Source organism: Orycteropus afer, unplaced genomic scaffold, assembly GCF_000298275.1.
Source record: "Orycteropus afer afer isolate SDZICR_OR568_19922 unplaced genomic scaffold, OryAfe1.0 scaffold00215, whole genome shotgun sequence".
NCBI classification, from domain to species: domain Eukaryota; kingdom Metazoa; phylum Chordata; class Mammalia; order Tubulidentata; family Orycteropodidae; genus Orycteropus; species Orycteropus afer.
This window is the reverse complement of record NW_006921802.1, coordinates 337,507-352,270: the sequence shown is the minus strand read 5'-3', so window position 1 is coordinate 352,270 and position 14,764 is coordinate 337,507. Positions and strand designations below refer to the sequence as shown.

Here is a 14,764-nt window from a genome sequence, read left to right as displayed (position 1 = left end):
AGCTCAGCACAGAAAATAATATGGAACAAAGAAACCAGGGACACCAGGAAAAAATACATAACAAAATGACAGCAACAAATTCAAACTTATCAATACTTACCCTGAATGTTAATGGATTAAAATGCTGCCGGCAAAACTGGATATCCATTTGCAGAAAAACAAAATAAGGTACATACCTCACACCACACACAAAAACTAACTCCAGATGGATCAAACACTTAAATGTGAAACCTAAAACTATAAATTTCCTCAAGGAAACACTAATGGCAAATTTAGGGGCCCTAATATATGGCAAGGAGCTCTGGTAGCATAGTGGCTAAAGCACTTGACTGCTAACCAGAAGGCTGGAGGTTTAAACCCATCAGCCACTCCTTGGAAGGAAGGTTGGGCAATCCTACTTCCGTAGTGAAACTGCCTCGGAAACCCAAGGAGGGAGTCGCTATGAGTTGGGGCCGACTCGACGGCACATAACAACAACAACAGTATATGGCATAAATAGACTATCAAGCATAACCCAAAATGCACAAAGACCAGAAGAGAACCTAGATGAATGGGACCTTCTAAAAATTACATTTTTATATGCTTCCAAACACTTCACCAAAAAAGTCAAAAGAGAACCTACAGATTGGAAAAAAAATATTCTGCAATGACAATGACATATTTGACAATGACATATCTGGCAATGACTTATCTCTAAAATTTATAGAAAACTCCCACACCTCAACAATAAAAAGAGAAAGAATCCAATTTAAAAATCAGCAGAATACATGAATAGACACTTCACCAAAAAAGGATATTCAGGCAGCCAACAAACATATGAAGAAATGCTCATGATCATTAGCCATCAGAGAGATGCAAATAAAACAAAAATGAGACACCATCTTGCCCCAGCACTAGTAGCAAAGTTCAACAAGACAGAAAACAACAAATGCTGGCAAGGATGTGGAAAGATTGGGACTCTCATACACTGCTTGGTGGGACTATAAAATGGTACAACCACTGTGGAAAGCAGTATGACAATTCCTTCAAAAGTTGGAAATAGAAATACCATTTGACCCAGCCATTCCATTACTAGGTATATATCCTAAAGAAGTGAGAGCTATGACAAGACCAGATATATGCACACCCATGTTCATCGCAGCACTACTTACAGTGGCAAAAATATGGAAACAACCTAGGTGTCCATCAATTGAGGAATGGGTAACCCAAACTATGGTACATACACACAGAGGAATACTATGCAACTCTAGAGAATAATGCACAATCCGCAAAACACCACATAACGTGGATGAACTTGGAGGACACTATGCTGAGTGAAATAAGTCAATCACAGAAGGACAAATACTGTATTAGTCCATTATTGTAAAAAGTCAAAGAAAAGTTTCTATATGGAAGGAAATTTTCTTTGTTGGTTACCAGTGCTGGGACAGGAGAACAGGGAACACTATTAAATAGGTAGAGACAAGTACTAATTTGGGTGAAGAGAAGGGCAATGTATCAAATGTGAATGATCAACACGGTGGTACTGAGGAAGAGGAAGTCATAGAGAGGTATATGGTAGGTACAGACAACAAAGATGAACCCTTCTGCACATACAGTACTGTGTTGTCAGTGAAGGCAAACATGAATATACTGGTGGACAGATGGGTAGACAGGCTGAACTATTAGTTATGTCTGTGCAGTGGGGAGTGTGTCCAAGGCCATGTATAGGGTTGGCAGACAATGTTTCTACAAGTGTATTGCTATGTTCTGTAAGAATTCCCAGGTGTATAGTAGAGCTGACAAGGGACAAGTTTATAGTCACTTCTTGAGCACAGCCAGCTACCCAGAGGGAGCGAGTAGCTGGACCTGTGGGCTCAGGACCATAGTCACAGGAGAAAACAAGCTCATTTGGCGTAACGTACCACACAAAACATTGTTTCACCTACTACTATGGTGAGTAGTCACTGGGATCTTAAAAGCTTGCAAGTAGACATCTAGATGCAATGATGGGTCTCTCCTCATCCAGAGCAAAGAAGAATATAGAAAACCAAAGATTCATGGAAATAATTAGTCCAAGCAACTAGTACACCACGCGATCCTCAGCCTATACAACTATGAGACGAGAAGAACTAGATAGTGCCTGGCTACCACTGTCAACCATTCAGAGGGGGATCTATGTAGGAGATCCTGGGTAGAGTGGGTGAACAATGTGGAACAAAACTCAGTATCATTTGGAAAAGAAAAAAAAAAAGGACCAGATTTGCTGGTCTGATAAGAGCCTGATGGAAGCCCTGAGACTATGCCTCCTCACGCCCTTCAGGACTGGAATTAAGCCCACACCGTGGCTTCTAGCCAAAGAAAAGACAGGCATATGAGGCGAACATTTACACTAGGTAGATGCACTCCTTGGAGAGAACAATTATGGGAGAATAGAAGGGCTCTGTATGCACAGGGACATAGTTCAGGGGGCAGGAAGGAAGGACACAAGGAAGAGGTAAGTATGGGGAAGAAGTGGAGGGGAGCTGTTGCATTGTAGTAAATTATAGTCAATGTCATGAGACAAAGTGTATGTGAACTGCTGTATGGAAAATGAATTTGCTTTGTAAAGTTTCACCCAAATCACAATAAAAAATAAATAAATAAACAACTGGGTAATAGAAGAAATGAAAAATGAAATTTAAAAATTCCTTGAATCAAACAAGAATGAAAATACAACATACTAAAATCTTTGGGACACAGCAAAAGCAGTGATCACAGGCTAATTTATAGCAATAAATGCACACATCAAAAAAGAAAAAGAGCCAAAATCAACACTTTAAACCAGTATCTCCAAAGTTTAGAAAAAGAGCAGCAAAAAAAACCTACAGTCATCAGAAGAAAAGAAATAATAAAGAGTCAAGAAGCGGAAAATAGATAGGCAATAGAAAAAATCAGCAAGACTAGAAATTGGTTTTCTGAAAAGATTAATAAAAGTTACACACTATTGGCAAATTTAACAAAAGAAAAGAGAGAGAGAATATAAATTACATGAATAAGAAACAAACTGGGCAATGTCACCACAGAACCAACTGAAATAAAAAGGACAGTATCAGAATACTATGAAGAACAGTACTCCAACAAATTTGAAAATCTAGAAGAAATGGGCAATTTCTAAAAACATGCTATGTACCTAAACTAACAGAGGCTGAGGTGGAAAATTTAAACAGACCCATAACAAAAGAAGAAATTGACAGGTCATAAAAAAATTATTTGTTGTTGTTTGTTGTTGTGATGTGCCGTCGAGTCGGCCCGACTCATAGTGACCCCTCCTTGGGTTTCCGAGGCAGTATCACTACGGAAGTAGACTGCCCAACCTTCCTTCCGAGGAGTGGCTGGTAATAAAAAAAAAATTATTAACAACAGAAAAAGTCCTAGCCCAGACAGTTACACCAGAGAATTCTACCAAACATTCAGATAACTAACACCAATCCTCCTCAAAATATTCCAGATCCTAGAAAATGATGGAATCCTCTCAAATTCATTTTATGAAGTAAGCACAACGTTGATACCAAAACCAGGCAAAGACATCACTAAAAAGGAAAACTACATACCAGTATCTTTCATGAATATAGATGCAAAAATCTTCCACAAAATCCTAGCCAATAGACTCCCAATAACATATCCAAAAAGTAATACATTATCACCATGTAGGGTTCATACCAGGTATACAAGGATGGTTCAACATTAGAAAAATAATCAACATCATCTATTACATAGGTAAAATAAAGAAAAAGAACCACATAATTATATCAATTGATTCATAAAAGGCATTTGATAAAATCCAACACTCATTCCTGATAAAAACTCTCAGAAAAATAGGAATAGAAGAGAAAATCCTCAACATAATAAAGGGCATATATACAAAACCAATAGCAACATTATTCTCAATGGAGAGCAACTGAAATCAGTCCCCTTGTGAACAAGAACCAGACAAGGATGACCTCTACCACCACTTCTATTCAACATTGTATTGGAAGTCCTAGCCAGGATAATAAGGCACGAAAGGGAAATCAAAGACATTCAAATTGGCAAAGAAGAAATAAAACAATCTTTATTTGCAGATGAAGTAATCCTATACATAGAAAACCCAAGAGATTCAGCAAGAAAACTACTGAAACTTATCGAAAGATTCAGCAAAGTAGAAGGATACAAGATCAATATACAAAAATTAGTTGAATTCTCTACATCAACAAAGAGATCTCTGAAAAGGAAATAAGGAAAACAATACCATTTACAATACCAAAAGGATAAAATCCTTAGAAATAAACCTTACCAGAGATACAAAAGACATATACAAAGAAAACTACAAAACATCACTACAAGAAACTACAAGAGACCTACATAAATGGAATAACATGCCGTGTTCATGGAGAGGAAGACTGAATATTGTGAAAATGTCAATATTACCCAAAGCAATCTACATATTTAATGTATTCCCAATCCTAATTCCATCAACTTTAAGAACATAGAAAAAACAATCACTAATTTTACAAGGAAAAGAGAGCTCAGGTAAGCAAAGCACTACTGAAGAAGAACAAGGTAGATCTCACACTCCCTGATCTCACAACCTATACAACTACGGCAGTCAAAAGAGTTATTGGTATGACAGACACATAAACCAATGGAGTAGAATGAGAAATCCAGAAACAGATCCACTGACCCATGGACAGCTGATCTTTGACCAACAGTTGAAACTCATTAAATGGAGGAGAGCCACTTTAACAAATGGTGCTACCAAAACCAGATATCCATTTCCAGAAAAATGAAAAAAGATCCATACGTCACACTATAATATGAAACCAAATGTAAAACCCAAAACTATAAAGTTCATCAAAGATAAAATAGGTGCCCTAATTTATGGCATAAATAGACTATCAAGCATAACCCAAAATGCAAGAGAAACTAAATGACAGGGACCCTCTCAAAATTAAATTCTTATGCACATCAGAAGACTCTCCAAAAAGTAAACAGAGAACCTACAGTTTGGAAAAAATATTTGGCTAGGACTTATCTAGGCTAGGACTTAACTTTAAAATTTATAGCAGAGTTCAACACATCAGCATCAAAAAGGCAAACAATCCAATTCAAAACTGGGCAAAGGACATGAACACACGTGTTACCAAAGACGATATTCAGGCAGCCAATGAATACGTAAAGAAATGCTCACGATAATTAGCCATTAGAGATGCAAATCAAAACAACAATGGAATATCATCTCACCACAGCAATAATAGCAAAGTTCAACAGGACAGAAAAGCAAATGATGCCAGCAAGAGTGTAAAGAGTTTGGATCTCGAATACACTGCTGATGGGACTGTAAAATGTTATGACTACTGTGGAAAACACTATGATACTTCCTTAAAAATTTGGAAATAGAAATACCATTTTGTCCAGCAACCTCACTACTAGGAATATATCCTAAAGATGTGAGATCTGGTACATGACTAGATATATGCACACTCATGTTCATCACAGTACTATTCACAATAGCAAAGAGATGGAAACAACATAACTGTTCATCAACAGATGAATGGATAATCAAACTATGGTACATACACACAATGGAATACTAAGCAACATTAAAGAATAATGAAGCTTACAAACATTCTATAAGCCCATTATAAAAAGTCAAGGGAAGGTTTACACAGGGAAGGAAATTCTCTTTGTTGGTTACCAGGGATGGAAGGGGAAGGGAGAGAAAAGTGCTAACTAGTTAAGAGACATGCTGATTTGGGTGAAGGGAAAGGCAATATAACAAAGGCATGTGACCAGCACAATATCACTAAGGAAAAGGAAGACACAGAGAGGTGCACAAGAGGTACAGGCAACAAAGGTAAATACTACTACATACACAATACTGCATTATCAGTAATAATCTATGGCTGGATACAGAGACAAGAAGACAAGGTATGGGTAGGGAAACAGGAATACACACATGACCATACACAGGTTTGTTAAATGATATTCCTATATACATATTTACAAATCCTATAAAAATGTACATTGTCGTGGTTAAGGTTATGCGTCTACTTGCCTGGGCCTAGTTTTGAGTGGCTAGACAGCCAGATGTAGTTATTCCCCATGATGAGACTGGTAATCAACTCCATGGTAGAATTTAATATGAGCAGCTGAGTAGCTGCCTCAGGGATGTGGTCTGCTTCTAGCATACAAGAAGATGCTCTGAGAAAGGTCTCAAGCTTCTTGGCATATTTGGACCCTGCATTTGGCTGAGTCATCAATGACTGGCCTGTCATTTTATTTGCCAACCTTAGGACTGTTTCTGGACTTTAACTAGTGGCCTGCCATGTTGCTTGATAATCCTGGTACTGTCCCATTCTACTTCGTCAGTTTCAGCAGCCACCAGCTGCTGAATTAAGAGATGCCTCTAGTTCTAGTGAGCCTGGAACAAAAGGCAAAGATGAAACTCAAGGTTGAGGGGCCTTCACCCAGCCTCTGGAGCTGGCACTCTGATCTCAGACTTCTAGATTCCTAAACTGTAAGAGAATAAATCCCTGTTTGTTGAAGACATCCACTTGTGGTATTTTTGTTACAGCAGCACTAGATGACCAAAACATCCATATATATTACAAAACTAACAGAGAACAAGTTAGGATAACTTCTTAGCCACAAGCAAGCACCTTGAGGGAATGAGTTGCTGGGCCTGCGGGCTCGGGACCATGGCCCCAAAGGGCATCAAGCTTACCTGGCACAACACAGTACACAAAAACACTGTTCTACATTCTACTTTGGTGAATAGCAACTGGGGTCTTAAAAGCTCACAAGTAGCCATCTAAGATGCAACTATTTGTCTCTCCTTATCCTGAGCAAAGAAAGGTGAAGAAAATCAAAGACATATGTAAACAATTAGTCCAAGAGACTAATAGCCCACAGGAACCTCAGCCTATACCACCCTGAGACCAGAAGTACATGGTGCCTAGCTTCCAAAGCCAACCACTTGGAAAGAAATCAAAATTGGGGATCCTGGATATAATGGAAAAAAAATGCAAAACAAAATTAAAAAACATATCATTGTCCAAAAAGCCCACTGCCATCAAGTCAATTCTGACTCAGTGACTCTGTAGAATGCAGCCAAACTGCCCCATAAGGTTTCCAAGGCTATAAATCTTTGAGGGGAAAAAAAAAAATTCAGAAACATAAAAAAGACCAAGTTTACTGGTTGGATGAAGACCAGTGAAACCTTTAGGACTATGGCCACAAGTCACCTGTCAGGCATGGAACTGGACTCACTCCCTTGGCTCAACTCTCAGCCAAACAATAGACATACCTACAAGCTGACCAACTACACCAGGGTGATACACTCCTTAGAACAGCCAACCATGGGAGATCAGAAGGTCAGCATTTACATTTGCATTTGCACTAGCACTGAGAGATAGGCAGGCAGGAAGGAAGGAAGGACACAGAGAAGAGGTAACCATAGGGAGAAGGTAGGAGAACTGTTACATCGTAGGGATTATAATCAGTGTCCAAACAAAATGTGTGTGAGCTACTGAACATAAAATGAATCTGCTTTGTAATACTGCAGGGAAATCACAATGAAAAGTTTCATAAAAGAAATCAAATGACGTTTTCCATTGGGCAAATTAGCTGCAAAAGAACTCTTTAAACTTCTGAAAAGTAAAGATGTCACTTATAACACTACGATGTGCCTGACCAAAGCCATGATATTTTCAATCACCTCATATGCATAGGAAAGCTGGAGAATGACTAAGGAAAACCAAAAAAGAATTGACTCCTCTGAATTATGGTGCTGTCAAAGAATATCGAATATACCATGGACGAACATAAGGAACGCATCTGTGTGGGAAAATGTACGGCCAGAATGCTCCTTAGAAACATGGATAGCAAGACTTTGTCTTACTTACTTTGGTCATTCTATCAGGAGGACCAGTTCCTAGAGAAGGACATCATGCCGGGTAAAGTAGATGGTCAGTGAAAAAGAGGATCATTCTTGATGGGATAGATTGACAGTGGCTGTAACAACGTAATCAAACATAGTAAGACTGTGAGGATGGTGCAGGACCAGGCAGTGTTCCATTCTGTTGTACATAGGGTCACTATGAGTCGGAACTGGCCTGATAGCACCTAATAACAACAAAAGAACTCATTTAGGAAATCTAGAGTTCTAACTGAAGCCAACTAGAGCAGTGAATTGCTGTGTGAATGTTTTTACTGTCTCTGTAAACATCTGCCCTCCCATGCAATCATCTCTATCAGAAAAATCTACTAAACCTGAGAGGGCAGGGACAGGAGTATCTTGTTCATCTTTGACCTTTCTTTAACACTAAAAACAGGGCTATATACTTCATGCCAACTATTCCACGGTCCTTCTTTTGGAATCTGGTTGAAATTTCAAATCTAAAAATGTCAGCTGCATATTTAAAGTTGTTCTCATCTCAAACAATAATCCATTCATTCAGGCAAAATCTACCCATTGAGAACCTCCTATATGTTTGACACTGACACTCAGCAATTAGCTATACAAAACATTATCTAACAAAAACAGAATAGGAAATATATATCAGCTTTTCAATAGATGATTGTTCATTAGTTATATTTGATTAACTTCTTGAACTTTTCTATCTGGCTAAACTTTGAAAAGTCTTGTTTTCTTCACATAGTTGTGGCCTTTATTTCCCATATGCACCTAGGAGCTCTGGTAGCATAGTGGCTAAGGCACTTGACTGCTAACCAGAAGGCTGGCGGTTCAAACCCACCAGCCACTCCTCGGAAGGAAGGTTGGGCAATCCTACTTCCGTAGTGATACTGCTTCGGAAACCCAAGGAGGGGTCGCTATGAGTCAGGGCTGACTCGACGGCACATAACAACAACAACAACAACCTAGCACCTACCTTGTGGACTTTTTTTATCAGTCCTTTGATCCCCATTAATCAATTACTTATTTATTCTTGAACTCATAGGATAGAAATCAAGAAGTATCTAATAAACTACAAACAAAAAGAAAGAGAAAAAACCATAGACAATGTGACAAAAAAAAACAGACAGTTAAGGAAGCCATTCTCCTTCAATTTCCAAATGTCAATATGTAAGAAATATATTCCCTTTTCTGTTGTAAGGGAGATCTGGTGGCATAGTACCTAAGGCATTTGACTGCTAATCAGAAGGCTGGTGGTTCAAACCCACCAGCCACTCATCGGAAGGAAGGTTGGACAATCTACTTCCATAGTGATATCTCCTTGTAAACCCAAGGAAGGGTCACTATGAATCGGATTCAACATGACAGCAATTTTTTTTTTGGGTTTCTATTATAAAATACCCTTTGAATTGCTGGTAAAGTAGTGATAAGTTTTTCTAAACTACTGATTCACCCTTGCCCTACTTCTCTGGCTATTGCCTTGATTAGATGCTGCACAAGGGTCAAATAACTACGGCTAATATCTGAGGCTCTGGCTCCAGGTGAGTTAACTGGTCCAACAGAAGACCAAACTACAACCTTGGACTAGGAACACACTATGACAGCCCACTCAGCAAAGATGGACTAATAACTGTTACATCAGGAATAGGCTGGCCTCAAAACATCACAGCTCCAGTATGGTCCATGACAAAATCTGTGTTTTTCAGCAACCTTTCTAATCTTACACAAAAGCTTCCCTGTTGTTGTTGTTGTTGTTGTTGTTATGTGCCATCGAGAAAAAAAAATACCACTGGAGGTTATTTCTACCTAGAACTATAAACAATAGTGATTGCCATCCACATGAAATAAAAATTTTTGTGCATAGGAGATACCCAACAGATATTAAATTAATTGCACAGAAAAAGCACTATGTTAGTGACCACAAATGAACATAATTTTCTTTGTTAACATTACCAAATATTTCTTGAGCTCCTACAATGTGCAAGGGCTAATAAAAGGTATCAATCAGGCAGACTCAACTACCAACAGCTACCTGGAAATTATATCTGATAAGTACCCTGTAATGCACGCAAAAGGATTTGAACATTCCTAAATAAGAAAATACCTCATGTGGCTTGCCACCCATCTATCACTGGTGGTTTGCATGTTGCAGTGATAGTGAACAGATTTCAGTAGAGCTTCCAGACTAAGATGGACTAGAAATAAAAGCCTGGTTATCTACTTCTAAATCAGACAATGAAAACCCTATAGATTATACTAGTTTAATCTGCAACCAATCATGAGGACTGGGCAGTATTTAGCCATGAGTTGCTGGCTTACTTGATGGCAGCTAACGACAGACATGAAAACACCTCTTCCTTTTAGTTGTGACTTCTCTAGTTGCCTATTTTAAGAGCATAATCATTTTTCTCCCCTCTAAAAAAGGAAACTAAGAAGGGGTGGGAAAAAAAAAAAGGAAGAATGGATAGAAGCATGGGTCTCAGTATCTGACATGTTTGGCTAAAACTGGAAGAACTCAAAACATATATGAGTCAGAATATGTGAAGACTCGTTTCTTCACACTGAATCAAAATTTCTGTAGTAGTCACTGTTATCTTAAGAGGCTCCATTTGGTTCATTGCTAAACAGCCACCCCCTCCACATGTTAGATGACCTGTGCGATCCAGCTTCTATCCCACAGCCCCGACAGATACTTTATACTACACCACATGCTTATGCTTCCCATTTTTCCATTCATTAAGAAGAGGGGGGAAAAAAAACTTAAACACAAAGTATTGTAAATACAGCACAATTAGAGGCCTGCATAAACACAAGTACCAATTATTTAAAAAAATAATAATAATGTTAAGTGAAAACATGCATTTCAATTCTAATATATAATCTGTGATAGTTAAGATTATGTGTCAACTTGGCTGGACAACTGGATGTAGTTATTCCCCATGGTAAGATTGGTAATTAACTCCATGGTGGAATCTACTAGAGCAGCTAAGTAGCCCCTTTAGGGATATAAATATATACAGTACGTATATAGAGAGAGAGAATACAAGAAGCAACTTTGAGGAAGGTCTCCAGCTTTTTGCCACTCTTGAACATTGCATGTAGCCAAGTCACTGTTCAGCATGCTCTGTCAATCTTGTGACTTTTTCTGGACTTGAATTAGAGGCCTGCAGTGTTGTTTAGTAATACTGGGACTGTGCCTTTTTACTTGTTCGACCTTGGGCTTCTCAGCCTCAGCAGCTGACTAAGTGAAGAAAAGTCTCCAGCTTCAATGGACCAGGAGCAGCAGGTAGAGCTTTCAGCCAGCCCCTAGTCCAGCACTTTGAATTTGGGACTTCTAGCCTCCAAAACTGTAAGAGAATAAACTCCTGTTCAAACCACCCATTTGTGGTATATTCCTGTCACAGCAGCACTAGGTAACCAAAACATAATCTAAAAAGTAAATTTCCTAGTGTACTTTTTTTAAAATTTAAAGTTATTATAAGAATCCAAATTCAAAAAGAATAACCAATAATTTTTCTCAGACTGTACTTTACTTCTGCTATTACATGAAACCTTTGGGTAGTACATGAGAGATTAAACACATTGCTTTACTTTCTTTGTTTGTCTCTTTTTAAGTCCTATTTTCTCTAATTTCTCCACCAAATCATCTTTCTGGATGATAATCCAAGTTTTATCTGCCAAGAGGTGCAAATAAACTGGGGACTTTGTAAGAATGTATCTTCCAGGAAAGAGTGGTTACCAGAGGCTTCTGGCCCCACAGTGGTGGGGCTGTGACCCTCACCTAACTAAATTTTCCTCACATATTACCAGTTAATGTGGATTCTATTACAACTCATGGTGCCCCCACATGTCAGAGTAGAATTTTGCTCAATATGGCGCTCAGTGGCTGATTTTTCAGAAGGAGACTGCCAGGCCAGGCTGTTCTTACCATGAGCCTTTCATTTTGCAAACAAGCACTTAGAAGTCTACCTCACCCAGGGCTCCCCTCTTTCTCCCCTCTCCAGTTACTATTGTTGTTAGCTGCTGTCCAGTTAGCTCTGACTCAAGGGGACCTTATGTATAAGAGAATGAAACACTGCCCATCCTGTGCCATTTTTATGATTACTGGTATGTTTGAATCCACTTAACTAGTCACTCGTAATTACTTAACCCTGCTTTTTGTGTTCATAAGCATTTATTACCATCCAAAATTATCTCCTTTGTTTATGATGTGGTCCCCCACAAGAATGTAATCTCCAGAAAACAAGGCTATGTATATACTGTTGATTCAACTACAGCTTCCAGAATAGTACATGACATACAAATTGTTCAATACATTGTACTGAATGAATTATAACTTACTCCAATGCTCTGAAGAATTGGAGCTTCTTTTTAGATCAATAAAACAACTGATAAAATCTTGGGGTCCTTATTTCTTAGCACTGTAGGAAAAATACAAGAGGAAAAGCACACTTGCTCACCAGCTCTTGCTAAATTAGGTATGAAGTTTCCTGTTTGTTAATATACTGATTTCCTAATTTGCTGAATAAGGAAGCCTATTTGCAATCCCTCAGCCATTACCTCAAAGCTATTCTCTCAACAAAGGAAAAGATAATTTTGGTGAAGAGTTGATGTTTTTTTTTTTTTACAAAGGGCTGAAGGACATCATATCATAAGCAAATACAAAACCCAAAGGGCTAACGGTCAAACAAACATGAAGTTCAGCCACCGTTACCTTCTTTACCTCACACTGCTTCAGTAATTTCAGTTTAATGATAGTTATCACTCAGCCAAGCAGTGAGTGCCCAACTTTTACAGGATTATAAGGAGATTGGGAAGTTGAAAAAAGTAGTGATTTGGAAAAAAACCAAACCAAACCAAACTCACTGCCGTTGAGTCGGATTCGACTCATTGCAGCCCCTCCTTGGGTTTCCGAGGCAGTATCACTACGGAAGTAGATTGCCCAATCTTCCTTCCGACTTAGGAAAAGAGCTCATTAAAAATAATGTCCTTTCCTATATTCTCTAACCACATTTCTAATGTCCCACATGTCACTTAAGATAGCTTTCTGTTTGTTGCAAACTACGATTTCTGGCATTCTCTTTCTAAGCCCTATAAACCAGCTGAGATTACTTATTAACATGGTGGAAAAAAGGATGGTGTGGTAATAAGTGTATATGGGCTTGGGTGTGAGGTTCTGGGTGTGTGACCTTAGCCCCAAGTTAGCCTGAGTCTAAGTTTCATCATCTGTAAATGGCTATAAAGTTTCCTAACACGAAGAATCAAACACAACCACTATACAGTGCCTGCGTACTGTGAATGCTGTTTTCCACCACTTCCTTCCATTCACCAACTGCAGAACAACACGGAGAATTTGGAATGATTATTAAACTATCAAGGTTTTAATTGAGGATGGTTACTGAGCAGTAACATAGTGGTTAAAACGATAGGCTACAAACCCAGAGGTTGGCGGTTTGAACCGCCAGCCCGCTCTCCGGCAGAAAGATGAGGCGGTCTCCTTCCGTAAAGATTTCAGTCTTGGAAACGTTATGGGGTTGTTCTACTCTGTCCTATCGGGTCGCTATGGGTTGGGACAGACTCCACGGCAGAGGGTTTGCTTTGTTTTGTTTCGAAATAACCTGCATCTCGGCAAACCTCACAAAGTCTGGTGCAAGTGGGGATGCTTGCATCCACCCGCGGGGCCGACAAACCCCAGACCCTTTCCTTCCAGCTTCTAGCCTCGAAGAAGAGCCGAGTGGCCAAAGAAGATCCACCACGCTTCTACAACCCCGGGCTCCGAGAACCAGCGGCTCGCACCGGAAGCGGGGAAGCGAGGGCTGAGGCCGCAGGCGCGCGAGACACCAAAAAGACCGGTACTCACCTCCGGAGGGCGACGGGCGATCTCGGCCAGCCGGCTCCAGGCGGTGGTGAAGTCGGGCGGCGGCGCTCGGCGACTCCGGCAGACAAGGGCGAGCACGGTCCCCAGCACGAACGCGGCCGCAGCGCAGCCCAGGTACAGGATGAGCCTAAGCAGGGAAGTGCACGGCCCCCCGCCGCCTGCCGCCGGCCAGCAGTCGGGCCCCAGGCTGGACAGGGACAAGGCGGCGAGTGCGACCGCGGCCGCTGGCACAAGGCAGCTCCAGCCACCCGGGCCCCCCGGCGCCTCCGCCACCGCCTCCGCGTCCTCCCGGGGCTCCGGCCGCCGCTTACCCGAGGAGTTCGGGGCAGGGCGGTCGCCGGCGCCAGCGGCCGACGCGGAGCTGACGCCGGCGCCGCTGCTGTCGGTGGCATCGGGGTGCATGCTGCTTCCTGTGCCGCTAAAGACAGGCACATCTCCTGCCCTGCTGTCCCCCGTGGGTGCCCTGGACTGTGGCCTCTGAGCGGCGCCTCCTAACCTCGCAGCTCCCGCTGCCGCCGCGCCCGAGGCAAAGGGAGTCCGCGCTCATGCCTCACCCGCGGGCCAAGGAGGGAACGGCTCCAACAGACGCCGCCGAGCCCCTCTCAGCGACCCCTCAGCGCCGCCAGCCGGCGCTGGGCCCGCAGCTGCCCAGCCGACGAACCCAGGTAGTCTGACCGTGTTGTGACTGAAACTGGCGAAACCTGAGGTGGACTAAGGGTGGGGGCGGCCCCGAAGTGCGTATTAGGCGGGGGGCGGAGAGCGGCCGAGGCCCGCGTGAGTGACAGCTGGGAGGCTCCCGGCCCCGCCCGGCCCCCGGCCGCCCACCCAGGGCGCGGGGGAGGGGCCGCCCCACCAAGGCGGTGAGAGGGGCGCTAAAAACTGCTCCTTCCGGCGGTACCTTACCCTGGCTCCCCAGGATACCGTCTGTTGATGGAAATTTTTGCTGCAGGTGTCAAACGTTTGTAATTCTC

The 14,764-nt window shown here is 41.4% G+C and overlaps 1 protein-coding gene across 1 annotated transcript in view; it reads right to left on the bottom strand.

The window, feature by feature from the left end:
* The window catches only part of SNX25 (sorting nexin 25), a 255,337-nt gene extending 241,142 nt beyond the window's left edge, over positions 1 to 14,195 (bottom strand). The window contains exon 1 of the mRNA XM_007948369.2: positions 13,776 to 14,195. Within this exon, the coding sequence (XP_007946560.2) occupies positions 13,776 to 14,195 (420 nt within the window). The remainder of the gene's footprint in view (positions 1 to 13,775) is intronic.
* Positions 14,196 to 14,764: the final 569 nt, after the last annotated feature.